General features: G+C 42.5%; 1 protein-coding gene across 2 annotated transcripts in view; it reads left to right on the forward strand.

Moving 5' to 3' along the window:
• MAP2K5 (mitogen-activated protein kinase kinase 5) overlaps positions 1–15225 on the forward strand; it is a 148603-nt gene that overhangs the window by 26961 nt on the left and 106417 nt on the right. For both annotated transcript variants that reach the window (XM_066635045.1, XM_066635047.1), the window contains exons 8-9: positions 3219–3283; positions 15158–15197. In XM_066635045.1, the coding sequence (XP_066491142.1) occupies positions 3219–3283; positions 15158–15197 (105 nt within the window). The remainder of the gene's footprint in view (positions 1–3218; positions 3284–15157; positions 15198–15225) is intronic.

Genomic DNA, 15225 nt, shown 5'->3' on the forward strand with positions numbered 1-15225 from the left:
AGGCTACTCCGTTGGCAACCCCAGCTTAATTAGTTAACAGGAACATCTGCACATGTAGTCCTAAGAGTGACCTGCAAGTCACTCAAGTGGCAATTAAGGGGACAGCAAGGAGTAAATCTGGAACATTCAGAACTTCCACCTCCCGTCCAACCGGTCTTGCTTTCTTAGTGCTACTTCTGAATGACTCTCCCTATCTTGAGGTGAGCAAGCAGCAGATTTTAGATGGCAGAGTGACTGATGGGCAAGTGTACAGCTCCCAGTCTTTCCAGTGATGCTTGTTGGTGGATTGTGCCCCACTGTAGAGTGTCTTTGCATTAGTGGATGGCACATGTCATTTAGATTTTCTGTCTCTGATCAACCCTGGGCTGCCTTGCACTTTGACTGTTGTGGCCGTAAAGACTTTCCTGACCCATAGATTTTATTATACTTTTAAGATTTATACCCTGCCTTTCAGATTAAAAACCTTGCAATTACAGTAATAATTAAAAAATGACAAAACAATAATGTAAAACAAAATAGTGCAGCAATGTTGACTATAAAAAGAGCAGCAGTTAAATCTTAGATGAAAATATTTAACTAAAAGCCAAGTGGAATAAACAGCTCTCAAGGACCTGTGGCCGGAATGGCTCAGTGGGGGTTGCTTGGAGCTGTCACAGTCCAAATGCCACTGACACTTGGCGATGATGTCATTGCCAGGCGCTGCTAGTCCAGGAGGTGCTGCCAGTCACACTGCTGTCAGTGCTGACAGTGATCTCTATGAGAGAGGGCTGGGTTGCAGGGCTGGAAACGGAAAGAAGTTAAAGCCCCGCTGGATTAGGCCACAGGCCCTTCGTCCACCTTCCTGTATCTCACAGTGGCCCACCAGATGCCTCAGCACACAACAAATTGCCACTCCCTTGCATTTGTCACTCAGAGATAGGCAATTTCTAAAACCTGGAGATTATACAGTCATCATGACTTGTAACCTATGATAGATTTTCCTCATAAACCTGTCCAATCCCCTTTTAAAAGCCAAATGCCATCACCACATCCAGTGGCAAGGGGTTCCACAGATAAATGTGCTGGGTAAAGAAATATTTACCTAGAGTGAGGGAGGGAAGGCAGACCTAGAGGAAGGTGGAACTGACTGGAGGAGGAGAAGTGGAATGAATGGGTTGTGGAGAAAACCAAACAAGCAAGGGAAGTGGAAATAGAAAGGAGAAGAGTAAGCCCTGAGGGGGACAAAGGAAGGAGGGAAGAGAGCTGTTGAAGGAGAACGGGGGAGCTGGACCCCTGGGAGAGGCAGCAGGAAAATGAAAGGGGAAGAAAGCAAGGGGATTGAAGAGCAAAAGTGGGAGTCCAACTACAAATAAGGAAGACAAGAGGTAGTGTGAATGCAGGGGGAAACCACCTTGGGCGACCCCTAGAAGGCAATGAATGCCCTGTCTGTCCACCAGGATAAGCCAGAGAAGGCCATAGGTGCACTAAAGGGTGGGTCAATCATGATCACAAACCAGAAGTGGGTTGCGATAGGAGATAACACCCTTTCTAAGCAGTGGGGAGGCCCACAGAGGGTGCTATGACCCCCCTGCACCCTCCCGATGGCCAGTGCTAGCCCCGAGTCCTTTCTTTGCAGTGGCACCATGGTTGCTGTGGTGTAATAATTTGTGGCCGCTCCCCTTAAGGGAGAATGGCCATCATCCGGTTTCCCTGATGGGTTTAAACCCATGAGTTTAAGAACCACTGAACAGGGGGAGGAAGCACTCCTGCAAAAAGAAGAGCAACCCCTCTGCACATCTTGTGCTTGTGAAACCTTTACCTGAATTGAAGCTCACGTAATTAAGCAGCAAAATTGCTGCTCCCAAAAGGTTTCACTTCTTGTTGTAGATGTGAATCTATTTGCAGCAATGGAAACCTAAAGCATTTCTCCTCTGATGAGTTTGGACAAAGATAGATTAAAGGAAGTGACCCACATCAGAATTCAGTGGGGGAGCTTTTCTAATGCAGTTCCCATTGAAATGATTGGCAAATGTGTGCGTAGATTTCAGTGCTTGTTCAGCAATAGGTTGTATGGATTGAGGCTCTGATTTGTTGCCACTTGAATCTATACTCATTTCTGTAGGCAAGAAGTGCCTTCTATATTCCTCAGTCTCAGATGGTATTTTCTCCTAGACAACTATTAGGCCTACTTTGTGTGAAGAAACAGTATTTCAGGAAAGTCAGAATGTTTCAGAATGTGTTCCCTTCTTGGCCTCCTTTTATTGAAAGGGGAAAAATACTCTGAAAAAAAGACCCCAAAGTATAGAATTTAATTTTGATTCATGGCTGGCTATTGCATTCTAATTAATTTCAATATATTAAGTTTACTGCAGCAAACTAAAGAGGCAATTTATATAAAGTCTCCTTTTGTGCCATTGTGCTTCTAATGATCACAGATTGCCCAGGCGTTAGACCTGAATGTTTATAGAACAAAAATATTTTCCCTGGATAAAATAATTATTGTGTTGTAAGACAGCTGAAAACCATTTTAAATTTTGCTTTTGGATTTATTTTTTGTATATACAATTCCAGCCTATGGTTTTTTTTCCCCTTCTAAAATCTGCTCCCTGCAGTTGAAACCTTTCTGATATTCTTCACCTATTTTTTATCATACCAGAACTAGAATACCTGCGTTCTCCCCTGCTGTCTTTTGGACACAATCCAGTGTTCTGAATTTTTCCTGCAAAAGCCTAGGTTCTGGTGGAGGTGCAATGAGGTTACTCTCTTAACTGCTGTTTAGAGATCCGCTTGTTCTTGGAAACTCTTAATGGGTCTAGAGTGAAGCTGAACTGTGTGATGTCTTCTTGGCCACATTTAAGGCTAGAGTGGTGGCCAAGCAGCTCTCTAGCTCCCTCCTAACCTGAGTCTGGCTGTACTCTGCACTCAAGAAGACCCTTCCCCCCACCTACATATCTGTGACCTGCTCCTCTTGAGCTATGTTATCATTCCATTTTGACACCTTTTATCAAACTTTAATGAAATGACCCAGGCAAACAAATTGTCATTAAACTTTCCATCACTTTGTCCCATGGTATTGTCTTTTATAAATTGGACAGCAAATGTTGTATTGATCTCCTCGTTCTAGCAGCTGAACTTGAAATGACCCAGACGGCTGGTTGTTTATGGCCTAGAGTTGCTTTTCCTTGACACTTCCATCCACGGCATGACACCTCTTTTGTTTTTCTTTCTTCCTTGTGGAGATGAATGAACAAGACATACGGTATCGAGACATCCTCGGTCATGGCAACGGAGGGACCGTCTACAAGTGAGTGTTTTGCCCCCCCTTTCTTGCTTCAACTTCTAGGAGGCAAAAGGAGATGACTCCCACCACCACCACCCCTCGATGTGTCATGAGATGCCTTATTCTTAACATATTAATATGCTCAGCTGTCCTTTTCCAAGTATGCAAGCAGTACTCAGCATTGCCCCCCCCCCAAAAGTTTATTTGTGATGGAGTTTTGCTTTTTGAGTTAGATGATCAGTCTAAGGCAGTGGTTCCCAAACTGGTGGGTTGTGGTTCACCAACCAGGGAAGCACTTGTCCCTGCTCCTTACAGGGACAGGGAGGGGGGAAGGCAGCAACGTGAGCCCCAGGATTGTGCTGCTGGGGATGGGAGGGTTTTTTTTACACTTCCTTGCAGCCAGTGCTGCAGTCCTGGAGGGTCCGGGGAGCCCTCTGCAGGTCTCCCCATGCCTACAAAAGTGTAAAAAAAGAAAGGGGACTACCGGTTTCATTGTGAAAACTGGAAGTGCCTTTTTTTCTTTCTATTTTCTTTTTCTTTCTATACTTTTGGAGACACAGGGATCCCTGTGGAGGGCTCCCCAACCCCCCCAGACTCCCCAGGACTGCAGCTCTGGCTGTAGGTAAGTTTAAAAAAACCCCTCCCATCCCTGGCAGCTGCACGATCCTGGGGATCATGTTGCTGCCTTCCCCCCTCCCCCCCCCCCCACACATACAGTACTCCCAACTCCCTTATAGGATTTTGGGGTGCACTGGTCTAAGCTGCCTGTCTTGTTGGTAAAGATAAAACCTTCAGAACTAATTGCAAGATACATAAGAACACTTTTATCCCTGGGGGCTGGGGGTAAGAATAGGCCCTCAGTTTGGCTATACTTGTCCTAAGAGGTGACTAGAGGTAGATGGGACTTGTTAGCCTGGGAAGGCAGCTCATCTGAGAGAAGGAAAACTGATCCCAAACCTCCACTGCCTTGTGGCTACATCCAGTTATGGAAAAGGCTTCAGGAGTCAACCTCGAGGCAAAATCCGGAGCTGGAGTCCCTGAGGCAGTTCATGGCTGAACACAGTCACGTTCTGGCAACTCCGGCGACGCCGCTGGAACCAACCGTATTGGCCTCTGCCTTTCCATTGGACGTGGAGAGGGGGGATTTGCTGCATGGCAAACAGCCTATCTTCCATATCTACTTTGCCCAGGCTTCACGCACTGGAGAGGACACTCTGTTCCAGAACCACCATTCAGAGCACGATACCATAGTCTTCCGAGACTGAAGGATGCCAACAGAGATGAAGAACACTTTATAATACATAGTGCAGAAACTCAATTTGATGTCAGCATCATTCTCCACATCTTGTTTATGAGCACAATTATAGCTGCTCCAGAGCATTTCTATGATTAATAAGCAATGAACTGATTTTCCAGCTTTCCAGAGCACAACTTTTGTGGTGAAAATGTGGCCAGGTTGGAAATTTTCCTTTTCTTGATGAAAATCTGCACCTTCGAGTTGTGATTAAACAGGCCACAACTGAGGATGCTATGATGTGCCAAAAGGAAAGAATTAAAGGATGTGACCAAGCCACTATTGGTGGATAATTCCATGGGTATTCACACAAGCTGGAAGAGAGCAATGTGTTCACCCTGTCCCCCACCCCTTTGATCCCTTTTCAGCTTCAGTTGGTCTTGAAAGTTAATGCATTCTTCGTGTTTACAACTCCCTTGATGCTCTTGTTCTCTTTCTTCTCACCCCTTCTCATGTGCTTGTTCCCACCATAGAAGAAATCCTCAAAGGCACCCTGATGGGAATTTTGCATTATGAACTTTCTAGCTGTTTGCCAGTGCAGGCCAACTACAGGAACCCTTATTAATTTTAATATGTTAAGGATTACAGTGGCAAAGAGGTGGGCTGCAGGACAGGGAAGTCTCTTTATCTCCTACCTAATGCAATTGTTTAAATCCCATAATACACACATTCATTCTTAATAGTCTGCTGTAATGTATTGGAAAAATATTCCTCGAGGAATTAGAATGAAACTTTATAGGAAAAGCCCTGAGGGAATGAAGAGGTGGCTTCTAGAAAGAACTGTTTTCTCTTTAGAAAGCCACATGTTTTTTGTTGTCTAAGAAGACAATATTACATTTTTGTTTTTAAAGAGAATTTTAAAGCCATGATATGTTTTGAAAATTAACAATTCTTGTTCATAGATACATTTACAAAGGAATATAATATTACTAGCCATTTTTTCCCCAGCAGCATACCTTCAACCTCTCTGTGCATGTGTACCTGTAAGCATGCATTCATATATGTATGTGCAATCTGCCAGAACTGCGCATTTCACATTGTAGGGAGTTGCCACCAAACACAGCATCACTATGTCAACACCTCCTGCATGATGTGTAGTGCCACATGCCCCATATTGAACCACTGTGCATTTCTCTGCTCTTCATCACTGACTGGTGGTGATGGGAAAATGTAGTGATGTTGCCACAACACGAAGCAAGTGATACTACATCATTATGGGGGTGAGGGAGAGAACTTGGCATAGGGATGCTGTTTTCAGCAGCGACTCTGTGTCCTGCGTATATATGCACATACGGTTCTACCTAGGTAGGTAGGCACAGCGAAGGTCACTTTCTCAGTTCATTTCATGTCCTCAGTGGAGACAATTATCAATGAAAGCTCAGGCACAAACAATCACTCAAGACTTTGTCATCTTTATTCAAACATAATTTGGCTGTGGCTGTGTGTTTTGGGATATTTTCTGGTCTTTGGGTGAAAGACTCCGCTTGAGACAGATCAGCTACATCCTGCATTGGATCATATTGCCTTTGTGTTGTAGCAGACGTCAAACTGACAACCACATTTGAAGGCTTACAGGTGGCTGGATTCTGCTCTGGTTGCAGATAGCAGCTGCATATACCCTATTGGAGGCAATTGATGAGCATTTTGTCATTTTAATTAATTGCTAAGGCTTTTCCTGCTTTGTTTTGATTTTTTCAGCTGCCAGCTTTCTGTACTGTGGGCTTTTTTCTGAAATCTGTGCACCTCATATTGATTTGTAACTGAAGAACGAAAGCATGCATTTTTTTGTGTGCGAGTGTCTTTCTAAAGCCCTACACTGACTCATATCCATTATAGCAATGAAATATTACCCCCATTCAACAAACAAGAAGGCAGGTTTCAGGTCGCTGAGCAGAAGCCTTCAGTTTCTGTTTCCAGGTGAACTAACTATTATTGAAATAGTTTATGGAGATTGAGATATTGATCACTTTCATGCTAACCATGGCTCAAGGGAAGAGCAGGAGAGGGGAGGGAGTCTTGTGCTGTTTGGAAGACACCATTTCATTAGAGTGTGAACGTGTGTTTGTTTAGGATTTTTACTGCCTCTGTGGGTTTATTGCTCAAAGAGAAGGGTATCTTTGCTTCATTTTTATGTCAGTATAATTATACTTCAGAAATGCACTTGATTACTCTGTGTAGCAAAATTGTTCCAGTGCATTGCCTAGGCCAATACTGCTATACAAACAACTTTTCAGTCAATTGAGTTGGGTAAAAAAAATCAATACTTTTATAGCAATATTTCTAGGCAGAACTTGCTGAATCTATTTGTGTGTGTGTGTGTGTGTGTGTGTGTGTGTGTGTGATGTCCCTTTGTTTGTTTAAAGAAAAGGTGCTTTATAGCTGGTCAGCTTCCTATTTAGGTTTATTTCCTACCATTTTCTTAAATAAAGGATGGCAAGCAGTGAACTCTGCACCCCAGAATTTGTGTTCCTGACTTTCTGTGCTCTTCAAGAAAAACTGCTGGAGCAGCACAGCAGCTGTAAAGATTGCATTTCATCATGGAGTGGGAGGTGGCTTGGGGCAGATGGTAGATGAGGATCTACTGGGAGATTTTGAGATCTGCAGAGGTTTCTGATTCCCAGTTGTCATTCAGTTATTTGATTTTTCTCTGTAAACTGCTTTGTGAACTTTTAGTTGAAAAGTGGTATATAAATACTGTTAACAGCAGCAGCAGCAGCAGCAACAGCAACGCTTCTCTCCCCCCCCCCCCGCCCAAGTCTTCTGAGAGCTTGGGGGAAACCAAGTATGGAGTGTTGTGTGAATGGGTTGCAAACTTAGTTCTAGTACTAAGAACAGTGTTGGAATACCTAATCTGTAATAACTCAGAGGTAGATTTGTGCTTGTATATGCAAGCCATCCCAGTGTGCAGCTTATAGGGTGCAATAAATAATTGACCCCATCTTCTCAGCTGCTGTTTGCATTTCACTCCACCCAGATAAGAACATAAGAAGAGCCCTGCTGATTCAGACCCAGGATCCACCTAGTCCATCTTCCTGTATTTCACAGCAGCCCACCAAATTCCTCAGGGAGGACACACAAGACCACAAGATCTTGCTTCCACCTCCCTGCATCTAGCATTCTGTTTACACACACACACACACACACACACACACACACACACACACAGAGTGACCAATTTCTAGTGCATGAAACCTCCTGAACACATCTTCCCTCGCCAGTCTGGGTTAGGTGAAAAAACTATCATCCATGACCAGTTTGGATGACAGAAAAGAGATGAGAAGGGAAGTTAAATACAGAACCAAAATTAACCCTGCACACAAGTCTTCCCACCCCTGCTGTGGGCAGTTGGTTTGAACGCTCCTTGGGTGTCTCAGCCTCCTGACCGACCCTCCCCCCAGCTTAGAGCTGATTAGACACTGCATGCACCTCCCCCCTCCCCCGCAAAAATAAAAACAAAAACAACCTGAAATCCTATGCACTGTACATTGCAGTTGATTCCAGTTGAAGATAAAGGAGCCAAATTGTTTTCAGAATTAAATCCAACTTAGTTGTACTGTGGATATATGACTGCACCTAGTTTAACAGCCCAATCCTATGCATGTCTACTCAGAAGTAAGCCCCATTGAATTCACTGGGACCTACTCCTGCGTAAGTATGTATAGAATTGCAGCCTTAGACAGATATTGTAATTTTTTTGCACCTCAATTTAAAAACAAAAAGCTGGTATGATGGAGCATGCAGGCTTTTGTATATATATTGGAAAATATTTGTACATGCAGCATTGGGGTATTTACTTAAATTGCTTTTGTGAAAAATAATTCACTGAAAGGCCAAATGGCTTTGAAAGTGGCTTCTTCCTGCCACATTTTTTAACTCTGTTGCTGGTTTACAGAGCTCTGAGACATTACATTTTTGCAAAATTGCTTCCTCATTTCCCATGAAATATGTTAACAATGTGATTTATGATGCAGGCTGAGCAGGAACAGCGCTCAATTATTTAGAACAAAAACACCTTATTAGTATCATATAAAACTGTGTCACTTGTAAATAACACGTAATATTTCTCATAGAAATGGCAGTGCATGAACTTGTCTTCCTTGTATTTTTCTCTAGAAGTTCCTTTGCTATTCTGACCTCAGCACCTACTTCAGGTTTAAGAAGAGCTCTGCTGAACCAGACCAAAGGTCCTTCTCAATTAGCAGCAACCAGACAATCGGACAGATCAAGCCAAGGGTGAACTTGATGGGCACCTCCTATAATCACTCCCCACCTGGTACTCACAGGTATAGTGCAGTGGTTCCCAAACTTTTTTGACTGGTGATTCCCTTGACTCCACCAGGTCATTAGTTGTGGCTCCCCAATAGGGCTAGAATCTTATACATGATATAGGGCAGCAGGTTTTTCACAAGGATTCTATGACTCCCTTGGGAATTGCAACTTCCCAGGGAATCATGGCTCACAGTTTGGGAAGCACTGGTATAGTGCCTCTGGACGAAGGTCCCTTCTCACTGTGATTTATTTTTTTTACTGAATTGATACCCTTCATCTCTGACACAATATTCAGGGCAGTTAACAATTTGGTTCTGAATAAAGAATTGCAAAAGACAGTAATGAAAATGTGTAGTTTTCTCACGCTGATGTTGTGAGCTCCTTCACCTGGGCTGCAAATGCACATTGCTCTCTTTAGCAAATGCACAGACAGGACAACTTCTAAGATTGGAATTCCCAATTCGGTTTGATTATCGGAAATATTCAATTCTTTTATAACCATGCTCATTACAGCTGCATTGCTATGATCTCTAACAAACTGAAGTCAGTTAGAGGTCACTGCAGTGCAGTTGTATAGGGGATTTTCTTTGCTGGCCAGGAGTATCTTCTGCACAGTCCTGTTTTCTGTGCTCAGGGGAAAAAAAAATCATATCCCTATGAGTCATATTCCTAAAAAACTGATGTTAAAAGTGATGGTGTATCTAACTACCACTGGATGTGGTGACAACCATTAGCTTAGACCAGTGGTTTTCAAAGATTTAGCACCGGAACCCACTTTTTAGAATCAGAATTTGTCAGGTCCCACCAGAAATGATGTCATGACCGGAAGTGACATCATCAAGCAGAAAAAAATTTTCGCAATCCTAGGCTGCAATCCTGCCCACACTTCCCCAGGAGTAAGTTGCATTTACTATCATTATTAAAAACATTTACGAAGTAGCCTGTTAAAAGTACAGATATGTAACATTTCCCTAAATGCAGTCACATACCATGGTAGCAACAAGTCTAATATATTAAAAATAAAATATTGGAAATTAATGGGGACCCACTTGAAATTGACTTGGGACCCACCTAGTGGGTGCTGACCAACAGTTTGAGAAACATTGGCTTAGACATTTTAAAAAAGCTGAGATGGCTTATAAGTGTAGTTGTGTCGACAGAGATGAACTGTGCTGGCTAAATGAAACTTCCATGTTCGAAGGCAGTTTGCTCTGGAATGCTGGAAACTGGCGGTAGGGGAAAGGCATCTTATTCATGCCCTGCTTGTGAACTGTCCAGAAGCATCTGGTTGATTGCTATTGAAAATGAAATGATGGACTTGGATGTATCTTTCTGGCCTGGTCCAACAGTGCAGCTGTTCTATTGATCTTCTCTTAAATTGGCTGACAATTCTGGTGCACAAGTAGTCCTCGTAGTTTTTGTTTCAAACACAGAACTATCAGCTGGTTTCCCCCCTCCCCCAGACATTATGATCTCTGTCTTTTTTTTTTACCCCCTTAAGTTTGACTACAAGTGCTGTAACTATAGCTGATTATACCAGATTCTGGTGGACAATCATTGCAGGTTAGCCAAGACTGACCAGTGATTGTAGTTTACTTGTTTTCATTGACCCCAGCCGTTGGCTGCCCGGCTCATAAAATCTGTTATGCACAAAAGTGCATAAAATGAAGACGAAGTGCCTCCTCCCTGCCTTGACAAAAACCGCTCCTTCTACTGAACTGGCACTGCAGCGAAAGTAAATAAATGAATGGACAGCAATCACAGCCTAGTTGATGAAACTGTTCAATTAAAGCACAGACATTTACATGGTGTAATTTCCCTAAATTGCCAATGAGCCCCTTTAGACACAACCAGTGTTCAAATTGATTTCCGCATTGATTTTGGCTGAAGCTGATAAATTTCTGCTTGTTAGTTAAAGTAATTTTGCAGAAGACTTTGTACTGCAGTATTGAAGTGTTCATTTAGCTGATGGTTAAAAGAGGAGTTATTTACCGAGGCCTGCACTGTTGTTCTGAGATGGAGCAATTCCCCAATCATCTTTTACTTTTACTTTTAATTTTTTAAGCTTCAGTATCCCAATCAATAGGTGACTGAAACTGATTAAAACTTATCCAACCAGCTGCCTATGGCAGTTTAATTAGAAACTGGTTGATTCTTAAATTAAACTTGTTTTTTTGCACTGTGTACTCATCTTCCAGAAAATTCAGCAAAAAAATTAAGTTCTTGATTAAAAAATAAACCAAGTATTTTGGCAAGGAGCAGCAATTGACATTACTTATCACAGTGTCAAAGGACTTGGGAACTTTTACCGTCATGATGGGAAGCTGACATTACTGACCTAAGTATTGTGACAATCAGTTGTGTAGATTGGCCTGGTTGGTCTCTTCCCCTCCAAGGACAAGTCATGTCCATCTGCAAGTGTGTCTTTTTGCTGGCTGTAGCTTTTCAGTTCCTCTAAAGTACTAGCATTAGTCCTGCAAGCTGACCAACCCACAGTTAAAGCAACATGATCCAAGTGAAACATCACAGACTGACTGCTTTGAGAACTTAATGGTTCACTTCCCTTGTTTTGGAGGTCTGGTGGTTTACTCAAAGTGTCTTGCAAATAGAAAACAAGCTCAGCAGGAGAAGTTCTAGCCCAACCCTCTGCTGAGCTTAATTTCTACTTGCAGGAAGGTGATTGTATTTGTTTAACTATAGTAGAGCATTTAAAATGGTGAACTCTGCTTACAGTCTGAAATGGTACAGTCTGTTCCATCACCTCAGGACTCTCTCATCCTCATTCTACTGCATTAGACTGTCTTGAGTCTTTTGGAAGAGTTTACATATTAGAGAGAAGCATTTAGTCTGTGGACCAGAGGGTGCCGTCAAGTTAATAACAAATCATTTTGTGGTCATCATTCAAGCATCTGTGGTGGGATTTTGAACAGAAGGAAGGTTGGCATAGATTGCTGCTTTGAATGAGTTCAGTCCCAATAAGAGCTGCTCTTTACTAGCATGGCTCACTTTTGAATTTCCTCTTTTTAACAGCCGTTGAGTCAGACTAATGGGCTTGCCTATTACAGAAGACAACAACTGTCAAAGTGCTAATTTCCTGGAAGCGATCTGAATCTCTTCCTTTTTAGATGGCTGTTTCAATACATGAAAACATTGTCATTAAAACTCCCAAACTCTGATCATTAGCATGGAGCAGAGTGCTAAATCCAGGACACGTGGAAAAGCCCCAAAACCAAATCTGTGAGCGATTTGCTGCACGTTATCTGCAGCTGGTGACCATCCTATTCCTGCACAATGTGTAATGTTTAGAGAAACCCAACTGATGCACAAGGATGTGATAAGTTCCTTTTCGCTCCATCCACTTTAGCTTGGGGCACTGTTCCATGTTTTGTTTGATTCAGATATTGTGGGCATTGGGTTATGAAGCCAAGTCTACAAATGCCTTGTGGTTGTGTTGCACCCGGAATAATTGCATCCAAACACTGTGTTGGACATCCGCGATTCTGGTCCGCTCAGTTCTAGCTTGCTTGGCTTTTATGTTCTTCTCGCCTGAGAAAGCTATTGACATTCATGGACCTGGGCACAGAGTTTGCAGTATAAACAATCAAAGGAGATGCCACTTCTACTTCACCTTCTTGTCTACTGCGGTAATAGTTCTAGATTTTTTGTTTCCCCCCCTAAAACAACTGCTGATCCTGCCAATGGTATGTATATATAACCCCTTTCACCAAGGCCTTTGGGGAATGCTTCAGAAGAGTTCGCTCAAGCAGTGTGTGCACGTGTGCACTTTTGATCTACGCACTCTGTTTCTCCATGCCCCAAATAGCCATCTTTCCAGGCCTGGGTGTGCTGCTTTCTTAGAACTCTCTGCAGGAAAACATTTGAATGCTCCAAGCAAGAGAGACTCACAGTTATGCAAAAATGGATTTGGCCCACACAGTGTCCCTTCAGGGCTTCAAATGTCAGGGGATGTGGTTTATAGTCAAGGTGAATAAAATTTTTGACATAACTTTAGCAGTCCTCTTAAAAGCTGTAGTTAGTAAATGGATGTAGATGCCTCAGAGTAATGATTGTTAATGGGTAACGATCAGCAAAAGGATTCTCCCCAAGAAGACAAAATGCAGATAACTTCAAAAAGACAGCTGTCAGCAGTCTGTTTGCCCTGTGTATACTGGGAATGTGGAAGGTGGAAATATCAACTGCAGGATTTCAGCAGGTTGAAATACAGCAGACTAACATAACCATATTAAAAAAGCAGTATTTTGGGGATATAAGTTTTGACCATATAACTAACACAAGTCCATAATTTATTGCTGAGCTTCTTAGAGATATTTGCCCCAATACAACTCTTGCTGCAGGCATGAGTTGTGCTGCAGGCACACATGAGGATGTGTGGTGCTCCTCTCCTGCCATTAATTTCACCAGAGGGAGCAGCTTGCCACTTGCATTCCACATGTGGCTCTTCTCTCTTTGTTGAAATGAATGGCGCACCCAGCATATTTAGGAGTTCATGTATACATAGCTGTGTATGTACATTGTGAATGGAGGCAGTTGTCTGCATCAGAGTAGCAGGAACATAAATTGTTGACCATAATATTGTTTGCTGGTGACAGTCTTTCACAAGAGGAGTGGTCATGTTTTAAGTACATGACTACTGAAGTAGTAGTACAAGTTAGTGAACACTTCTTGATAGGTCTCCTGTTTACTTAGTATACCAGTCTACAGAACAGCATAACATAGAACTGGAACAAACTGGAACAAACAATTTGGGTTATTGTTCTACTTAGTATTCAAAGGGGAAAAAAATTTTTTCCTAGCAAACTCATTGGGACAGGTAATTACTGCAGCAAGTATAGCCTAATTTGAAGTGTTAGCTGTTAATTAAAACACTGCAGAGGTGTCCAGTTTTCTTTTGGTGTAACCAAAGCTCCCATTCAGACTCCATTAATCACTTTACAGTTAATGTGCTGGAGAAGGTCAAGACAATTGAGATGCCATGGCGTTGAGGAGTAAACAAATTTCCTTTCTTGCAGGTAGCATGCCACTTGCAGAAGCCAAGGGATGCCCTGCCCCCGCGGGCATGGTATCTGTTTTGTGATCCCTTTCTCAATGATAATTAAATGTTAAATTGCTACTGTCAATGCTCTGTAAACCAAACCAGGTACTTGCTCTTTGCTGGAAATTTAACCCAAACTTCCACGGATGAATTGGCATGCATCATAATTAAATCATCAAGTCTTCCCTTTTAATTCACTTGGAAACAGGAGACCACCCCCCTACTTCTCTCATAGAAGAAGGGTGGGGGGAGGAAAGGATCAGCTTTCTTGACAAGCTAATTAAGTTGCCAAACTGCCCGGCGCAGTACATATTAAACTAGCAGACGTTAAGCACGCTATCTCAGTGGCTTGTTTTCTTATCGTTCCTGCTGATCTGAAAGTCAAAATGTTTTGCCACTGTTGGTTCATCCATAGTTACCTCACGGTTCTCTTTACCCTCCTTGGTTTATTGACTGTGCCTTCCGCTGTCAGCCTCTTTAGTGAACGCGTCTCTTTTTCTCCTCTAACAGTGTTGAAAAAGCACTTATAGTTCACATAAGATGCTTCTAATTCATAAAAATGTGTAATTGGATTTGCAAATATGAAGTTGCTTCTCTTGTGCACAGCTTTTAAAGAAAGTCAAATTAAAAAGGAAATAACTGAGACAGAAGGGTCCTTCTGAGTGTGCTTATTTTTGTGTTGTATGTGAAATTTAGGAACAAGGCCACTAAGAGCCCAATCCTATGCATGTCTACTCAGAAGTGAGTTCTATTTGTGTCAATAGGGCTTACTCCCATGTAAGTTTGAATAGGATTGCAGTCTTAAGGTGCGACCACCAGGACTTGTGACTGGGAAGCTGTGTGTGTTTCTTTGGGACTTGTGTGGGTTCTTTAAGGATTCTTAGTTTAGATCAGGCTTGCTAACGGTTTAACCCACCAAGTCAGACATTGCTCATTAAGATGCACTGAGGCCTGCCAGATGTTGAGTACCATCATTATACATTCCTGTGTTTGGTCTCAGGGAGGCAGCAAAAATATAGTGGTCCACTATAGTATAGTGGATCCGCATTGGTTGATAGATTGTGTTCCACTTGGTAAGTCACAAGTAATTCGGGACTGATTCTGACAGAGAAGTGGAAGGAGATGTTGTGCTGACCCCATCATAGAAATTGGAGTTTATTTGTATCACCCCACTGAACAAGTTGGTAGCTCAAGGAAGCTGTAGCTGCATACCTTACCAGATTAAGTGTGGATGTGATTTTTCTCTCTCATCTAAATTGATTTTTTTTTTTCTTTAATGCAGAGCAAACCATGTCCCCAGTGGGAAAATTCTAGCAGTAAAGGTATGTTCTTTCACAAACCTATTTTAAA

This window comes from Tiliqua scincoides, chromosome 8 (genome assembly GCF_035046505.1).
Source record: "Tiliqua scincoides isolate rTilSci1 chromosome 8, rTilSci1.hap2, whole genome shotgun sequence".
Classification (NCBI taxonomy): Eukaryota; Metazoa; Chordata; class Lepidosauria; order Squamata; family Scincidae; genus Tiliqua; species Tiliqua scincoides.